General features: G+C 38.4%; 1 protein-coding gene across 1 annotated transcript in view; it reads left to right on the plus strand.

The window, feature by feature from the left end:
* Window positions 1–7,610: 7,610 nt before the first annotated feature.
* Window positions 7,611–19,912, plus strand: part of LOC137444862 (sodium channel protein type 5 subunit alpha-like) — a 39,176-nt gene continuing 26,874 nt past the window's right edge. The window contains exons 1-10 of the mRNA XM_068145941.1: window positions 7,611–7,703; window positions 9,777–10,077; window positions 11,522–11,640; window positions 12,988–13,077; window positions 14,510–14,638; window positions 14,963–15,054; window positions 15,302–15,526; window positions 16,135–16,201; window positions 16,960–17,104; window positions 18,557–18,751. Coding sequence (XP_068002042.1) covers window positions 7,699–7,703; window positions 9,777–10,077; window positions 11,522–11,640; window positions 12,988–13,077; window positions 14,510–14,638; window positions 14,963–15,054; window positions 15,302–15,526; window positions 16,135–16,201; window positions 16,960–17,104; window positions 18,557–18,751 — 1,368 coding nt within the window. The 5' untranslated portion in view covers window positions 7,611–7,698. The remainder of the gene's footprint in view (window positions 7,704–9,776; window positions 10,078–11,521; window positions 11,641–12,987; window positions 13,078–14,509; window positions 14,639–14,962; window positions 15,055–15,301; window positions 15,527–16,134; window positions 16,202–16,959; window positions 17,105–18,556; window positions 18,752–19,912) is intronic.

A 19,912-nucleotide genomic window follows, 5' to 3' on the forward strand; every position in this document is an offset into this window, starting at 1 on the left:
TTAAGAGGTTGATGACTTCTTTTCATAATGCAACAATTTTCATGCATACTTTAAAGTCATTTCTTGTTTTCTCTTAAAGATCCTGAAATTCTTATATTATTTTTGTGTTACTCTCTGATAAAATGAAACAATAATGTCGTTCATAAACCCTAATCATCATTTCATTATCCATAATCACCAATGGATTATTCATTTAGTCAAGTTAATGCAGTGTCTTCAAGGGCAGTCATCTTTTATACATTTAATTCAAAACTGGATTTGTTTATGAGCAGAGAATCTTCACTTTTTACGTTATTATGCATTTGGAAAATTGTTTTTCCTCTTGTGTGCATCAAAGACATTTCTGTGGGTAGTCACAGCTATTTTTGTGTACAACACAGTCTTTCTTCAACCTTTCAAATCAAGAACTCATTAGTTTAAAGAGAGAAGAAGTATAGTGATCCCTTTGTATAACATAACCATTGTGGTTGAAAGGGATCTCTGGAGAGCACCTAGTCCAACAAAGATCATATTTACTGGGGGCTGCTGAAAATAGGAATAGTCTAATAGTGATTTTTTAATTGGTTTCTGTGTGTATGTTTATCAAGCCTGAATTAAAGGCAACATTAGAAACATGGCATATTAAAAATATGGTAGGTAAAATGTCATCACATTTGTCAGTTTTAGGCAACTGGTAAGATGATCTAGTTTATGATGTGAGCTGTTTGCTTTTGGTTTGGGAAAAGAAGAAATGTGATGTATACATGAGTCTAGGGATTCTTTTTCAATTTCCATGAAATCTGATCATCTTTGGCTACACTGTGGATTTATGAGAAGGCTAGAGTAAACAAACAGCTGTTGAGCCAAAAAGGAAATGGTGGAGAACCAAACATGTCTCAGGAGTGAAACCAGGATGTTGAGATAAAGAGAAGTGAGGATGGAAATGCCCAGAACGTAAGTGTTGGGTGAATAATCATTGTAATAAGCAAGAGTATACAGGGTGTGTGATACTTCCTTAATAATAGGAAGCTCAACAATGCCATAGAATTTCCCAGCTTCTTCTGTCTGCTCCTCTGTTTCACAGCCACAGCTTTCAAAGACAACGTTAAAAGGATTTAGAAATACAACTGCTAAGGATTATTTGGAGCCTGAGAAGTATAAATTGCAGTATAAAATTCAGATGGATTTTGTCCACAGAAGAGAAGATGAAAGGAAACACAGCAGCAGTTTTCAAATAAATAAGAAGAAATGTGGAATAAACTCATCCTCATGTCTGTGGCGAGTGAAATGAAATAACAGCCTGCGTTCGCAGTTCAGGAAATTGAGATGAAGCACAGAAGAAGAAAAGCCCTTTATTTTTTTGGCAGTGAGAGTAGTGAAGCAGTAGAATATGCTGCATATGAGATTTTGGAATCACCATCTGTTGTAACAAGAGACTACTCAAATTATCTCCAGGAATTACACCGGTATAGTGCTGTTTGGAGCTGAAGCATGAACTAGGCAGCTTTAGGACCCCACTTCCAACCCCGTTTTAAAACAACATAGTTGTACAACCACAAGTAGAAATGTTTTTCATAAACAAAGGCCTCTTTAGTCTTCCAGGAAAAGCTGTAATAGGTTCTGTAGTTGGAGTAAGAGCTACATAAATTCAAGATATGAAGAAGGCATGCACTTTAAAGCCAGCTAATCACTGGGGAAAATTCCCAAAGGACATAGTAGGTTCTACAGAGCTTGAAACTCAAAGTGTTGCAGCCTATATATAATTTATGGGCATGACTCAGATGTAACTGCTTGAAATGACTGTGTTTGGCCTGTATTTTATGGGATGTGAAGCTTGGTGATCTTAAATCCTATTTAATATTATTATGTGGCTAAATTCTCCTGGCATATCATATTCTACGTGTCTGCATGAGCAAGACACTCAAGTAATAGAACCTTCTGGTTTAGACCCTTTCATGTCCAAAATCTTCTGTAAAAGCCACAAAAATGCATTCACAGAACAATGTACAATGAGCAGTCTTCTCTATGGTTCTCTGGAAGTGGGGTGTCTGTAACTACCTCCTGCTGCTGGATTCAGCCTGGAAAAGTTGCCAAATAGAATTTGGAATAAAATAGCGATTGTAGATGACAGACAGGCAGAACTCCAGCCTTTCTCTATTATTTTCTCCTTTTTTTCACCATTTTCAGTGAGGGAATATTTGTAGGAGTCTAATGAAAATTACTGCAGATGAGTTCACAATTGCTCTGGGTTTGGCTGATGGATGAGATATTGGTTTCTCTGCTGACACAGAGGAGTGAGACACACTTCCTTGAGTATCATAGTATCATAGTATCGGTCAGGGTTGGAAAGGACCACAAGGACCAGCTAGCAAAAGAGACAGGCAGAGCTGAAGTCCAGCAGGCTTTGGAGAAATCTAATAACTACTGTGCTCCAGTGCACTAGCATGTATTGTTTGGTTGGGTTTAATTGGTAAAGCTGTTTGATATTACATGGTATCATTGTATCATGGTATCAGTAAGGGTTGGAAGGGACCACAAGGATTATCTAGTTCCAACCCCCCTGCCATGGGCAGGGACACCTCACACTAGATCAGGCTGGCCATAGCCTCACCCAGCCTGGGCTTAAACACCTCCAGGGACGGGGACCCAACCACCTCCCTGGACAACCCATTCCAGGGCTTCACCACTCTCATGGGGAAGAACTTCCTCCTCACATCCAGCCTGAATCTCCCCACCTCCAGCTTCATTCCATTCCCCCTAGTCCTATCACTACCTGATATCCTGAGAAGTCCCTCCCCAGCCTTCCTGTAGGCCCCCTTCAGATATTGGAAGGCCACAATAAGGTCACCTCGGAGCCTTCTCTTCTGCAGGCTGAACAGCCCCAACTCCTTCAGCCTGTCCTCATAGGAGAGGTGCTCCAGCCCTCCAATCTTTCTCGTGGCCCTTCTCTGGACATGCTCCAGCACGTCCATATCCCTCCTGAAGCCCCTGTAATAGGGGCTCCAGAACTGGAGGCAGTACTCCAGGTGGGGTCTCCCCAGAGCTGAGTAGAGGGGGAGAGTGAGTTCCATTCCTGATGTAAAGTTTAGATTTGAGAAATGGGTTCGAAACCAAGTGGCTCAATCTTTGCTAGTGCTCCTCATGGCTATGTTTCGAGCCGTGCCATAAAAGGCAAGACTTTAGAAAGAATAAACTGTTACCCAGACTGCATCATCAGAAAGGATGGGAATCTTGCAGAGATTGTGGCAGCAACATTTTGCTTGCTTTTAGCATCTTCAGAGAAATACAAAGTGGTTCAAAAACACTAACACTATTTTTCAGAGACTGAGAAGAAACAGATGGAATAACTTGAACTTCAGGCACTGAGCTAATTTTCAGACTTACTCAGTGTACATTAGATCATTAGGCAGAAAGCTACTTTGTGTAACAGTGTATTTAATGTGTACTTACCATCAAAGCCATTTCCTGCTATTCTGTAAAGCCAATTAGCTATTTACCAAATAGCAAATCTCATGTTCTTATTTCATTGGGCAGCATGAAAAAAAAGGGAAATGGCAATTATATAAATTATTATCTTGATAAATACCTCATTGACTTTACACTGTGAGAGTCTTTTCTAAGAGAGATTGGGGCATACCTTTCATTTATCTTAGAGATACTTATTAGCCAGACTCCTCTCTTTCTTTCTGTGGCAAACTCATACCTTTAGGTATTTTGTATAACATGTTTCTCTGTGTATGCATGTTGGGTTTATTGTACCTGTAATATTTAGTTATTCTTCATTCCAGATATAAGAAAGAAAATATATTTCCCCTCTACATTTCCTTTTGCATGCTCACTCATATTAGCTGGGGTTGTTTAGCCTGAAGAGGAGGCTCAGGGGTGACCTCATTGCCCTCTACAGCTACCTAAAAGGTGGTTGTAGCCAGGAAGGGGTTGGACTCTTCTCCCAGGCAACCAGCACCAGAACAAGGGGACACAGTCTCAAGCTGCACCAGGGGAGGTTTAGGCTGGAGTTGAGGAGAAAGTTCTTCACCGAGAGAGTCGTTCGTCATTGGAATGTGCTGCCCAGGGAGGTGGTGGAATCACCATCCCTGGAGGTGTTCAAGAGGAGACTGGACGTGGCACTTGATGCCATGGTGTAGTCATGAGGTCTGTGATGACAGGTTGGACTCGATGATCCTCGAGGTCTCTTCCAACCTTAGCGATACCGTGATAATGTGTGATACTGTGATACTCTTGCCCCAGGGATATGATATAGAAACATTCCTGGAATCTCATCTAGATCTTGAAATTAATGTGAATCCTGAAGCTGTGGATTAGAAAATCCTGAAGGTGGGCATTAGAAAACAAAGATTTCATGTAATCCAACAGTAATGATTTTGAGCTTTTGAGAAGATCACAAGTGTTCACAAGATGTTTCAGTACTTAGTTGTCCATCCTGATAAATACATGTGCCACATTTGACTAGCTTCAAGTTCAGCCTTCGTTTGCTGGATTGAAGAACCATCCACTATTAGAGCTTTTGTTGATCTGTAAACTCTTATGACATGATCAAGCCCAGTGTCCCCTTCTTGTTTGAATGATCACATGCAATGGAAACTGTCCCTGGATCTGCTGGTTTATCCTGTCCTAGATTTCTCAAAGATGTTTACCTGAAAGATGTAACTGAGCTGGTTTTGATTTGCTTGTCTTCCTTTAAACTCACAGCCATGTTTCTTGAAAAAGGTGAAACATCTTTCTCAGGATCAAGTTACTTTCCTTCCAACTTTTAGGGCTGAAGTTATGGGATGCTTTTAGCATGTAAGTAGTGTTGATTTTTCCTCTGACTTTGTTTTTAATGTATGTGTGTAGTTTTTTACTTTTTTTTTAACTCACACTTTCTGTGCATGAGTTTATGTGAATAATAAATAGGCTATTGGACAGACCAGTCTATACATTTCAGAATTAGACATAAGTCAGTTGACAAAAGGGACTGACTTGTTTGAAATTTAAGTTCTACTCCCTCTTGTATCCATCCCACATCTTGTGTCCATCTTATAATCCTACCCAATTATAGAGAAAGATACAGGAGTATCCTAAAGGGGGATGCAGTGAGAAGGATTAGGTTATCAGTGATCTGAATTTCAGACTTCTTCACATATAGCAGGGGGGGCCCTGGTCAGTGAGCTATTGAGGGAAGCTCTCAATCAGATATGAAAAGGAGGGAAATGGTGCTGAATTTTGGGGAAATAGCACTCTCATTCCCATAATAAATGGGGAAAATAGGAAAAGAAACCTTGTATGAACCTTCATCCCTCTAAGACAGGGGCACACATTGTATGTCTGTTTTCCTGCTAAATTTAGGGGAGGCAGATTTCTAGGATTGTAGCACAGTGTTTCTCAGTAGGTATCACAGTATAACTTAGGTTGGAAAGGACCTCGAGGATCATCGAGTCCAACACTAGCAGACAACAGAGAGGTGTAGAACTAGAGGATGAGTGTCATGCAATGTACATGAACTGTCAAATGCCTTGATATCTTTAATGCCTGTGTTTTTTCTGAACAGCAATTTAAAGCAGCATCTAGTGTTCAGAGTTATGTCACAGCCACAAGATACATTTAATTATGCAAAAAATCTAGGTTTTCAGCTCTTGACATCTGCAGACTCTTAGTCATTAGACTGATGGTGGTGTGCTAATGCTACCAAGAAAAAAGTATTTATCGTTTTTTATATTCTGGCAACAAAAAGGAAAAAAGAAGAGTGCTAAACTTCACAGTTAATGGAAGAGACAGATCCATGTCAGGAACATGGTGACTAATTAACAGTCAGGCGTTTCTATGATGTGCATTTGTCATTAAACTTTGGCTTTTTATTGTTTTTCTTTGGGGTTTTGTTTTGTTTTCTTTTGTTTTGTTTTTCATTATACTGCAGGGTAGTGAATGAAACTTGAATGAAACAATGCCCTGATGCTGAAGCTATTTTCCTGCCTCTTACCTTACCTTCAGGAAACTCTAATAGGAGAAAGTAAATCTTATGTAATAACACAAGGAAAGTTCCTGCTTTAAATGTTTTACTCTTTGGTGTAAGCTCTAAGGCTTTTTTTTTTTTTAGCAGTTACAGGTAAAAATCTTGCTGTTGCCAAGTTTTCCTCTTTTTTGATTATAGAGATTACAGTGTGGCAAAAGGACAGTGGAGTGCAATTCCTTTCACTCTTTTCTGTAATTATTCCCTGTGCCTCGTTTTTCACGGGGATGGACTGATGAAGGAGGTACAGCAGGAAATAAAAACCAACCAACCAAACAAACATCCAGGTAAGGATGTTTTTGTTTTTTTGCATGTAGTAATACTAGCTGGTACTGCATTGTAAAGGTGGCTGCTTTTGAGTGTAGCAGATGCAGTGCCATTACGGAATAATGCTTTACTGATCCTTAAAATTGTGGTCTCTTAATTGTACTTACCTCGAGAACCTGCTCTTGCCTTCTGGAAAAATAACTTGCACTGCAACTTAAAATGGCTCGTTGTTGCCTGCAGCACAGAACACTTAGCGTTTTATGTCTTTAGTTGTTTCCTTTGCTGATTATACCTATCAAGCAAAGTGTTTGATCACGATTGTTTTTCTCTTTGCATGCATTAGGGCTGCCTGGCTTTTAAGGACGAGGTAGTTCCTTCAGTAGACTTCTTCCAACAAAACCCATAGTAACTCTCATAGCATCAGCAAAACAATGGGAAAGAATTAGAATGTACTCAATCAAGAGTAAAAAAAGGTAAGTAATATGTTCTGGCAATGTATCTAAGAGAAATAACTGTACATAGCTTACCATCAATGTGTATTTGTTATTATCCAGTACCTGTTGCTTGCAGGCACTTTGCACAACTTTTATTTCAATAAGATACCACGTATTTATGGTTTACCTTAATTTAAATATCATAATATTTTTAACAAGACTATATTTCATATTTAACAATATAAGACTAACATAAATAATAGTTATTATGTTTAAATAAATACAAGATTGAGATAAATGTTGTGGGTTTTATTTGCTCAAACGAGCTTTGCATGTCTTCACAGAAGTTAAAGCACAATGTGATGCTGGTTCTGATCTTGCATCTAAGACTTTGACTTGGAGAATTTGTCTTTGTAAGGCATAATGAACATACATCATAGCCTGGGAATAATGAACAAATAGAAATTAAAGAATGAAAACAAGTCATACATAACTAATTTCTGACCACAAGCTTTTAACGAAGGGCAAAATTTGTGCCGATATTTAATACATGCTGGGCAGTTCAGCTGGTTAAAACCTCGGAACGAAAGGTGAAGCAGAACAGCTTTTGCTTTCATAGAATTTTACATTCACAGACTGCATCAGGTTGGGAGGGACACTCAGAGGCTGTGGAAAACACCTCTTCTTTGCTTTTCATAAATGTACCTGTGATTTCAGCAGAGAGCAGATAATTAAGATTTAGGTGATTATTCGTCAAAGGTATCACCCACATGCTTCTTTCTTTCTGGCAAAGCTTCACTTACTAGTCAGAGGAGCAGCCAAGCTCCTCCCTCCATCCTTCCCTGAGGCGTCCCAATACAAAAGAAAACTTTCTGCATGGGAAATGACTGGTTAGGCAAGGCGTTCATTCGAACAGGATGCTGAAGGTGACGAAATGAAGACTCTTTGAAGATAGAAGCTAGCCAAAATTACCTCAAGAAATCATTGTGAAGGGTTTTTATTTTGAAGGGGATGTTGTAAGTATTCTGCTTTTGCTAAATATTTGTGTGCTGTGAGAAATCTCAGCTGCTAATTTGCTTAATTTAAATCTGTGTATGTTTGATCAAAATATTCAGGGCTGTCTGTATACAGGTGGTGTATGAAAAACATAGATGCACAAATGTTTGTAGGGTTTGGATGTCGTTTTATTTTAGGTATAGGCAGCACTGTACAGAAGAAAATGTGCCTTTAATGTACAACTACTATGTTGGTGTAAATATGTAGCTTTTCCTATAGTTTGCATGTGGCACTGCAACATTTTACTGAAGATTAATGTTTTTCTCATGTTAATTAGTGACTACTTTTTGTCTTGTTGGTTTGTTCTTCAGTTTGTGCACAGTAGCTCTCAGACTGGCTTTAGAACTATCTAATCTGGGCTTTACTTATCTTGAGACAGCGGAATCTCTTTACCTACACAAGCCCAAAATGGTTTTCTCACAAAAATTCTAGTGTTCTGGGGTGTTTTTCAGGGTGATTTTTCACAGTCTAGCCCGTTGCATACCCCTCTGATCTTGAAGGTAATAGATTATATTATGTCACATTGATACTGTGAATAACTTTTTGCATCTCTTATTAAAACAAACAAACAAACAAAACCCCCAAAATCTCCCTAAAACCTTAAACCCCTACAAGCAATATCAAAACCCCACTGGTAAATATTTATCCAGGCACAAATATTTAACTATTTGGTTGGGACAGGGGGTGTATGGGAAGTGGAGAACCGAGGACAAAATGCTAGGTGGAAGAAATGACGATGTATTCTGGAAACAGCAGTAGTCAAATCAAGTGTCCAACTTTGAGTTCATAGAGGACTAAAAATCTGTTAAATCTGTTGATAATTATTGGTAGTTACTTAGGAAAAAAAAAAGATGAACAGAGAGCAGAAGTATTTTCTCAGGTTATCAGTGAATGTTTGTCTCATCATAATTTATATTCACTGTTGCTGAGGGGGGTGCATAGGAGTTTTTAGCTCTTGATCATTGCTTTTTGCAGATTCAGCCCCCAAATTCTGAAAAAATCAACTTCCAAATCCTTAACACTAAGCCAATGCCTTTGTTTACTACAACCATTGTCTCTGCTTCAGTTACTACAGTCGATGTAGTTGCCTAAAAGCTCAGTCTCGCTGCTGTCCTTGAAACTGCTTTGAATTAATCTGCCTAGAATTATTAAAATTGGGGGTGGGGTGGGGAAAGCATGTTGATTTTTGCTTTTATCTTTTTTGAGCTTTCAACTGAAATGGGTCTGTGGTTTTGCAAAGTAACAGCTCTTTGATTATATACTTTTGATCTCTGAGTTGTGGTCCCTGATCGGATCTGAACTTGCTGGTAAAGTTCCAGAGGAGGAAGAAAACCAGTCCAAATCCCCTAAACCAAAAACAAAATCATTGCACAATCACTCTGGCTTCAGGTAATTGCATGTTATTTGAAATGAATATACATTTTTAAGGAAGAGAGCTGTAATAACTGGAGAATATTGATTCTTTAACATGGTCCACATATGAGCTCACAAAAATGAAGTAGCTCAGCTGGACCTTGGGCAGTCAAAAATGTGGCCTTTTAAAGAGTTGTTTGTGACTGAAAGTGTTTGTTAGATGAAAACAATTTATGTTTTGTCACAAAGAACACATCATTGTGTAATGGGGCAACATTTTCTTCATTTTTTTTTGTGGATGAGAGCTGCAGTCATGTAAATTGCTGTCATCTACAAGAGATGTGGTAAATTCAGGCTGGAAGTCATTAGTAAATCAATACAATAATTTGCCTTAAGTCTCGTCAGTGCTTCCCATTACGTTGCCAGCCTTCCCCTTTGTCAGTGCACAAGAAGCATTTGAACAATACCCTTAATAACATGATTTAACTTTTGGTCAACCCTGAAGTGGTCAGATGGTTGGACTAGATGATCATTGTAGATCCCTTCCAGATGAAATTCTGTACTCTATTATGTTTTCACAGAAGGAAGAAGTAACTTATGTTAGGGGTATTAGATTCAATTTGTGTATATTTCTGTTATTTTCTAATTGTAAAGCATCTTCTCCTTTATATTACTTCTAGTACTGGAAACAAAGGCACAGAAGGAAAAATGGATCCCTTGGTTTGGCCAACAGAAACTAACAACTTTCGACGTTTCACCCCTGAGTCCTTGGCAGCAATTGAGGAAAGAATTGCTGAGAAAAAAAAGCAGCAAGCCACAGTTAACCAGAAGCATAAGGGTCAACGAGTTGAAAAAGAAAAACTTACTCCTCAGCTTGACCTGAAAACCTACAAAAAACTGCCATCTCTGTACGGGGATGTTCCTGTGGAACTCATCGGGGAACCCCTGGAAGATCTCGATCCATACTACAGTGATCACAAGGTTAAAAGTTTCAGAGCTTTTTGGTTTGGTTTTGTTTGTTTTTCTTTAATTTACTTTTGTCTGCTGAACTCTTAGGAGATAAATAAAAAGCTCTGTTCAGGAGGTGATGAGTTTTGATTGTTCTGTACAGATCTTTGAATATTTAACTAGTGTTTCGTGGGCAGGAGTGCTAAGGTGTGCTCAATGTTATGTAATGCAAAGATATTTTAAGGTCCAGTCAGTAAACAGAATTAATGATGAAAACAAGACATGCTTTGATAGGAAATATATCCTGGGATAACCAATGCTTTATTTTCCAGAGCAATTTCTGTGATGCCTGTGAGGCTGAACTCAGTCTCCTATACAAACAGTGCCTGTCAAACAGTAGATCACACTGCAATTGCTGACCCACTGCTTTTGATGACTTACAAATATTATACAAATTAAGAGAGTCATAATCAAGATGTTTCCTTCCTTGTAAATTAATTTTCTGTTATTTTATGTCTCGTCATCTTTGTTTATTGTACCATATTTACATTGCATGTTTGTGTTGTTGGCTGTAGGAGTATGCAAAGTAGATGCTTTAGGAAAATCCCTTCTAAATGAAATGTCTCTAGGATAATTGCTCACTGTTGGAAGGGACTTGAGCTGAAGAGCAGAAGATTCTATCCAGTCCTATGTTGCTTATATGTATACATATATCAGCAAGTCATTGGAATATAATAGTTTAATCAGAGAACATGCAGGAAGATTTGTTCTTCCAAAGATTATTTATTTCCCCTCAAAGAAATCAAAGTGATAGAGTCTTCACAAAGAGAAACAAAACCTGAAATAGGTGAAGAAATGTACATAAAAGTTACTGATTTAAGTTTTGATTTAAAAGATTTCACTTTTTGCTTCCTGTGGCAAAAGTACAGGGCTGCATGAAACTTAAGGTAGTTTAGAGGGAATTTAGTATTACTTGATAATTTGGAAATACTTAAAAATTAATATCCATCATTGTTGCAGTCCTAGAATAGGATCCTTTAATTACTTTGACCAGGTGAGTATGATCACTTGGTCTTCAAATTCATTCCTTCAAAGGCATCAATGAACTTTTATTTAGCTGGTGTCTTTCTTTCAAAATGTGGTATCATTAGGTCACAGCTCCTTGTAAGAATATAGGGAAGCTCTACTCATATCACACTATATTAGAGGTTGGAAGGGACCTCAAGAGATCATTAGGTCCAACCCCGCTGCCAAAGCAGGGTCACTTAGGGTAGTCCGCACAGGAATGCATCCAGGTGGGTTTTGAAAGCCTCCAGAGAAGGGGACTCCATAACCTTCCAGGGCAGTTGTAATTGCAGTTAAATAAAATTCTAGGTGTGGATTTGCAAATCTAAGCATTTAATTTTTTTTTTGGGGGGGGGGGGATTTTTTCTTTCATTAAAATATTTCATATACTCTCTGAACCTTTATCTTACAGACTTTCATGGTGATAAATAAAAGGAGGACTATCTTCCGGTTTACGGCCACACGTGCCTTGTGTTTAGCTGGCCCTTTTAATCCAGTCAGAAAAATGTCAATTAAAGTTCTGACCCACTCATATCCTTTTATTAGCTTCCTTTTTTTTTTTTTTTCTTTTTAAGTATGCTTTAGAATTTTTCTGTTATTCTGTGCTTCTGTTCATGTTAATGTAAATGTAAGTTTAGGTGGCTGTATTTGTGTGCTTATGCTGAGCGTTGATATACAACAGCCAAAATATTTATGTGGTGTTGGTAGAACAATCTCCTAAAGCTCCTATTTAAAGTCAGATTTGCAGCTACTGTTGTCATTCAGTACCTTCTAAATGTTGTTCCATATTTTATCTTTTCCCCAACCTTTTTCCAAATCTCTACTGTGGTGGCATATTTCAAGTGTTCAAAACCCAAACCAGTTACTGTCTAGTTATTTAAGCATGAAGGGTGTGACTCATGGCGGCGCTTTACAGTGAGAGTCTGATGTTAGCCTAGGACATGTATTTTGCACTCAACTTTAGAAAGTCCTGAAGAGTGCCCAGTTTGTGTATTTTTGCAAAAATGTGAATGTGGCTTGGAGAATGTAAACATGTGAAGGGATGCAGGTGCAAACCCATGGGGTGATTAGTTGCTGCTCTGTCTAGTAAACATCTGTTTTCAGTTGGAGTTATTGATTTGCAGAAATGTATCCTGCAGGAACTCAGTGATTGACTTTGGATGACCTGCTAGTAGAAATTACTAAATTTGCTATTCAGTTTCAAAGAAACTCTGAATTTAGGCCCAATGTTAAAGAGCAACCACATTTTATTAGACAACAAGTGAACTTGCATAAGAGGAGGTTTTTTTTTTCAGGTGCATGTTTTGATCCCCTGGCACATTAAGAAATTTTTTTGAACTTGTGGGAGTGCATAGGTGTCTCCTGTAACAATGTATATATGGACTCCCTGTTTCCCTAGTTACTGAAAATTAAGCTTTTTCATCTGGTTTTCCTAGGCTTAAAGCCCCTACTTATTATGGGGTTGTGGTCCATTGCTCTTTATTCCATGCTCCTGTTGGGAAGAAATGGAGGTTTCTAAAGTTTCAACCAACAGCAGACTGCAGGGGACTCTGATTTTTTATTCCATTTATTTTTCCCCCCATTTATTTCTGTTCCTCATCTCTTCTGTAAAACATGTTTTGTCCTATTAATGTCCTAACTTCCAACACTATCTCCACATGCAGATAACCCATCGTTATTTTTAAGCTGTGAAATTTACCCAGCTGAGCAGGTTTGTTGTGGTTTTCTTTGGAAAGCACATGAAAAGTCCTGACCATATTCAAAACTAAAGTCCTTATTTGAATATTATCAGTTTAGGGGGTTTTATGTATAAATCAGCAACTTTTCTGAATTTCATTGTTCTATAACACAGCACTTTGTCCTTAACTTGTTATTCACATTATTTGTTTGCTTTATTACATGTACTGTAATACTCAATTGTGCTTCCATGGCTGTAAATAATCTTCCAGGATATCTCAACTGGACTGAGTAAGTTGCCTTCTGTTCACTGTTTTTCCAGGAACACCAAAGTGCTGGACAGAAAAATGTAGCACTTCTGGGGATTCAAAATTTCAGGCACACCTCTGAGGGAGAATTAGGATGATGATGATGATTATATCACACAGTCCTTTGTGGAGCCTCAGTGACTTTTTGAGGCTTACACCATATGCACTTTTCTTTACATTGGCTGTTTTCCCATCTGCTCTGACATAGAAGATTGTCCCATTTTTCCTTTTAAGGACTAAGCCTTTTGCAGAGAGTGTGCAACAGGACCCTAACTGAGTATATGCCATTGAAAAGCAATAACCTGAATGTCTGTTATGGCCGCTTCATTCAAAAAGTATAATGGGATAAATATTCCATTCTTTCTTGCTGTTTCCTGGGGATACTCCTAGTTTAGTTGTTCACATTAGGAAGCCATCTACCTGTAATGTCTTGTTACCTTTTGTAGTTGTGCTCTGTATCCAGTGTAACTTCAGTGTTAACCTTCTGGAATTAAATCTTGAAAATGAGCCTGGTGCCTCAGAGGTTCTATAATGCTGATTCCTCTTACTTTGAAGTAAGCATGGTGATAATACAATTTTAACTTCTTTCACTTAAGGAGTATGTGTCAGAATAAATGTACAAAATGTGCAAACTTCACAGGCTAAAATAAGTCTTTGCTGTTATTCTTGTGCCAAAATCTTAAGGCTTCATAATTTTCTGGCCTGCTTTGCACATAAACACAATCTTAACATTTTTCATGAGGAAATGTGAGCTATCCTTTATCCAGAAATTTTATGCTGATGTGAACATTGGTGGCTATAGATTTACATGAAAATCCTAATGAAATTCAAAAAGAATAGAATAGAATAGAATAGAATAGAATAGAATAGAATAGAATAGAATAGAATAGAATAGACCAGACCAGGTTGGACGAGACCTTCAAGATCATCGCGTCCAACCCATCAACCAATCCAATCCACCTAATCAACTAAACCATGGCACCAAGCACCCTATCAAGTCTCCTCCTGAACATCTCCAATGATGGTGACTCCACCACCTCCCCAGGCAGCCCATTCTAGTGGGCAATCACTCTCTCTGTATAGAACTTCTTCCTAACATCCAGCCTAAATCTCCCCTGGCGCAGCCTGAGACTCTTCTTCTGGTGCTGGCTGCCTGGGAGAAGAGACCAACATCCACCTGTCTACAACCTCCTTTCAGGTAGTTGTAGAAAGCAAAAAGGTCACCCCTGAGTCTCCTTCTCTCCAGGCTAAGCAGGCCCAGCTCAATGTTTCTGAAAATAATGTACCCTGTCCTAGTTTACTTAATTTTTTCCAGCTTTACCTGGAATCGCCATAGAAAAGATAGAAATGTGCCTGAACATGTCTCAATCTCCTGGATATTTTTATAACTTTAATATATGCATTTTGCTTCTCAGATATCTTTTTACTGGCATATATACTGGTGAAATATTAATAAAAATATCAGCAAGAGGATTTGTTTGGGATGAATTTACCTTTCTTCGAGATCCATGGAACTGTTTGGATCTTGTCGTTATTATTGTAATGTAAGTAAAACTCCGTTGTGCTTTTACACTCAAAGGAGAAACATGCAGATAAAATGCTCTCTGATATTGCTGAAGTTCTTTGGAGTGGTTGGCATCCTGCCTGCCTAAGAGTTACTGTGCTTGAATCACCCTTTGCATACTTGCAAAGAGAAAAATGCTCATAGAGCTTTAAGGACACAAGAATGCAAAGATCGTCTTAGAACCACTTGTTCTCAATTTACCACATATTTAAATTTAGTTAAGTTATTCCTGTGTGCTGAGTGTGCATGTGCTCTGAAAAGCTTGACCGTTGCCATTCAGTTCTATGGTGGTTTAATATTTTAGGTATGTTTCTATGTGTATCACCACGAGCAAGTTTTCGGCTCTTCGAACTTTCCGAGTGCTGAGGACTTTGAAAGCTATTTCTGTAATACCAGGTAAGGGACAGCTTTTAACAACTTCCTCTCTCTTTCAGCAGTATTAGAAGGAAGTAAAAGACATTAAGACATTTAAGTATAAACACTATGCTCATTCTCCTGCTTTATTTTATCTCATGGAATGCTCTAGAGTTGCAAAGCCATTTTCACTGTTTTAAACATTCTTGCAACCGCTCTCTGTTGTCACATGGGAACACTGCTGCATTTCTCAACTCATTTGTTGTATTACTGAATCTTTTCTTTCTAGGTCTGAAAGTCATTGTAAATTCCCTTATTGAATCCGTTAAGAAGCTTACTGATGTCTTGATCTTGACTGTTTCTTGCCTGAGTGTATTTGCTCTAATAGGCCTCCAGCTTTTCATGGGCAATTTAACATCCAAATGTGTCCTCACTAACGTAACATACAATGACTCACTGTGCAGGGATGCCAAGATATATTCACCAAATAATGGAGGTAAATTTTACTCCTTCTGTGCATCTCCTTGTGTATGTCTTATGTTTTCACAGAGATGGGAAAATGGAGTTGGTATATATTTCTCACAAGCAGATGTGTCCTTGCATTTGCACAAGGACACCTGGGGGCACCTGAATGTGAGATTAGTGAATCTTGGATTTGGATTTGGAAAAGATTATCAGTCTGTGGGATGATTCCACGATTCTGTGGTTAGAAAGGATTGAGTTTTGCATAAGCATTTTCTTCTTCACCTACACATATTGCATGGGGATCCTAATTTGAGGGATATTGTGGAAAAGAGACTTCTTTTTTCTGTCAGCCTGTGGGATTTTGCCTGCTTATCACAGAGGTTCTTATTTTTATTGCAGATCAAATAAAATCTTCATTTGTGAGTTGTGCAGTTAATAAACTATGTTTTTGAAAAGTGCCACAGGGACAGGTCTGCAGAGAAACAGCCCTGTATGCCCTTTGCAGTGAAAGGAGGCTGTCACACAAATGTGGTCCATCAAAGTGGGTTTTTTAAGTGCAGTAATGTATGCTTTCCTGTCAGAGTCCTGCAGGAACTGACAGCTGCTGATTTTTATTGACAACTTCTGATTCCTTGTTAATATTTTTTTTTTTTTTAGTTGATATCTGCTACAGAATGAATAAATCTTCTGAGATACTGCTCTGTGGGTTCAGCTCAGATTCTAGGTAAGTGACAGAAGCAGTTTTAATATTTTCTGATTTTTACCTCCAGAGGTACTGTGGGTTTATTTTTGGCCTAAAGGAATGCTGAAGATTTTTCATGAGGATGGAATGTGTGTGTGTGTGTTCTTAATTTAATAACTAGGTATTTCACATCAGAAAGAGTGAAGTAAAGTATTAGGGTATGAGTAATTATATATGTGCTTTGTTGCTAACCACTGGCAACGTAGAATGATACAAAGGAGGAAGAGAACATTATCAGTAAAGAGTTATGAGGTATTAATAACCTCTCCTTGTCTCAGTAAAAGTAAACATTTCCCTTTTTTCCCTCCTCTATATCTCAAAGGTCTCTTCCAACCTAGTCTGGTCTATCCTATCCTATCCTATCCCATCCCATCCCATCCCATCCCATCCCATCCTATCCTATCCCATCCTATCCCATCCTATCCTATCCTATCCTATCCTATCCTATCCTATCCTATCCTATCCTATCCTATCCTATCCTATCCTATCCTATCCTATCCCATCCCATCCCATGTGTTTGTTTGCATGTATCTTACACCACTGGAGAGTTTCTGTCTAATCACAAACTAGACAGAACTAGAGTTGTGGTCTAGTTTCTTCTGGCAGAGTTGTATTAGGGAGTGAATAAATGGACTTTCAGATAAACTGAACACATCTAGATTTAATGTTGTGTATTGGATGTTTCCAGGTACAATCTAATGCTGCAAGTGAGTATTGTTTAACATTTCTTTTGTGGTCAGAAACGAGTGCCCACAGAACTATAGCTGTAAGAAGATTGGGAAGAATCCTGACTTTGGTTACACAAGTTTTGATCATTTTGGCTGGGCCTTCCTTTCTTTATTCCGTTTGATGACACAGGATTGCTGGGAGCGCCTCTACAGACAAGTAGGACCTTTTATTACCTGCTAAAGTGACTTTAAACCTGTAATTTAAAGCTTTATGTCCACTTAAAAAAATCTGCATTTGTTTTAGCCTTGCTGATACCAAATTTCTTTTAAAATCAATGTGAATGTTAAGTAGCTTCAGCTGGCTTCAGTTTTGATATCTTCTGCACGTGAGATAGGATGAGAGCAATCCTGCTGTAGATGCTAATAGTTTTGTGGGAGAACACACTTGGGTCAGTGATTAATAGTTAAATGCTAACATGTAAACAAATATCAGAGGATTGGGGTATATAGCAGATCTAGCTAGTGAACTCACTGCTGCTGTAGAAGGTGTAAGGACTTGTTACACACTTTCTTTCTCTTCCTTTTAAGTCCTGACTCCACCAAACCTTTTCACTCAAGATAAACACTTTCATTTCAGATACTTTTTGACTACTGGTACTGCAAACGTGGAGTCTTTGTATTTTGATTCAGAGAGTTGAATGTAACTTTAAAATTCCATATTTTTCTTTTGACAAAACTGATATATAAATTGAGTGTAAAGAGCTCCCTGGATCCCTTACACCTATCCTTTGCTAGAAGGGAATTATCCACTGTCTTGCTCTGTAGCTTTCCCATGGTCCATTTTAACTTGTTTCCAGCAACCTTTATCATAGAATCATAGTGTCAATAAAGTTGGAAGTGACCTCAAAGATCATCAAGTCCAACCTGTCACCCAAGACCTCATGACTAGTAAAGTACCATGTCCAATCCCCTCTGGAACACCTCCAGGGACTGAGATGACTCAAAATGATACTCTGAGATATTTAAAACTGAAAACCATGTAACATCCAAATGTTAAAAAGATGTATCCATTTTTTTTAAGCAGATATCTCTTCTGCTGCCATTAAAAAAAAAAGAAAGTAAGAATAATCCATCAGTCTAAAAATATTTACTCTGCTTTTCTAATTGTGATTGTTCAGATAATCTTAGCTTGCTTCCTTATTACTGAGGTGCATGACTTGCTTCTGTGCTCACCCGTAAATCTCTTTACACCTGAAATTGGCTTCTCATAAATAGAATCTGATGATCATTTGCCCAATTTGCTGGGAGGTATTTTCATTTAGTTTTAAGAATGGGGTTTTATTCAGTTCTTCTCTGCAGTACATGGCATCACTAGGAATTATTGATGGTGTGTTACATAAAGAGAAAACACTGTACGGTCACAAAGATGTCTGGAAGAGCTGAAGTCTATTTACTTAAAGGCTAGGGGAATTCCTGACTGGATTTATTTCTAGACCTTCTGTATAACTCAAGACAAGAGGTAGATCCTACTGTGGTTCAATGAAAACCATGCAGTATGTTGTCCCTTTCAATTGTATAGGGAAACAAATTGCTTGAAGCTAGTTTGAAATTCTACTCTAGATATTAACTTTGTGGAGTATTTATTACAACCTTTACCTTTTCCTCCCAGACTATCCGTACATCTGGAAAGAACTACATTCTGTTTTTTCTGGCAGTCATCTTTTTGTGTGCATTTTATCTCTTCAACCTGATCTTGGCTGTGGTAACTATGGCATATGAAGAGCAAAATAAAGCTACCCTCGCTGAAACACGGACAAAGGAAAAATTACTTCAGGATGCCAAACAAGTTCTAGAGAAGGAAAAGGTTTGTAAATTACTGTATGTAATATATAATGTAGTTCCTTCTGCTTTCTTCTGTTTGTGTGAAAAAAGGTTTTTAATTAAACATGTGCTTCATGCAATACTTTTTCCACACTTCATTTCTCTTTCTCTCTATGTCTCTAATTGTGTATGTATGGCTGAGAGACCTGGAGCTGTTTGGCCTGGAGAAGAGAAGACTGAAAGGGCATCTTGTCAGTGCTTATCAATATCTAAAGTGTGGAGGGCAAGATGACAGGGCCAGACTCTTTTCAATGGTGCCCAGTGATAGAGCAAGGGCAATGGGCACAAACTAGACACAGGAAGTTCCACCTTAGCATAAGGAAAAACTTTTTCACTTTGAGGGTGGCAGAGAACTGAACAAGCAATCCAGAGTGGTTGTGCAGTCTCCTTCTCTAGAGAATTTCAAACCCCACTTAGACATGATCCTGGGCAACCCACTTCAGGCAACCCTGTTTTAGCAGGGTGTTGAAGTAGATGATCTCCAGAGTTCCCTTCCAGCCTGAACTATTCTGTGATTCTCTGTATGTGTGTATACATACATAATTATGTCAACATTTCTGTCATACAAACAGCATCAGTTCAAGTTAAATCATATCAGGTTTTAGGATTTGCAGACCTGATGTTGTACAGAAACAGCCTTGTGGGAAGTACATAGCTTTTTATGGTATTGCAGACTCCTTTCTCTGGATATTCCTTCTTGCTCCTAGCGTGCAGCCTGATCAAGGAAGTTTGAGTACATAAATGAGCATCCATAAGATAAATTGTCATTTCTATGGTTCCCTGAGATTGGAAGTTCTGATGCTGATAGATTTCAGGATTGATTAACAATGCCAGCTTCCAGAGAGCTAGTGGGCTCAGCTGTTTGAGGGGTGTCATGCCTCTTTTTGAGTGACTGCATGCAGAAGTTCTACCAGGTGACAAGAGCAGGAATAGCCTTTGGCCAAGGTATTGCAGTTGGTTCCATATTAATATAGAAGGACATCCAGAGACTGCATTAGTTTCTTTGCTGTTGGTTTGGAGAGATAATAGCCACAGGTCGGATTTCTGCAATGTTTCCTCTTGGCACAGTATTGCCTTGATTTATTCATCCCTTGGCCTGTATGGGACGAGGGATCAGCTTGGTTTTATTTCCTTTCTGAGAAGT

The sequence above is a fragment of the Melanerpes formicivorus genome, unplaced genomic scaffold (genome assembly GCF_026170545.1).
Source record: "Melanerpes formicivorus ecotype bairdi unplaced genomic scaffold, bMelFor1.0.p_v2 SCAF_13, whole genome shotgun sequence".
NCBI lineage: Eukaryota > Metazoa > Chordata > Aves > Piciformes > Picidae > Melanerpes > Melanerpes formicivorus.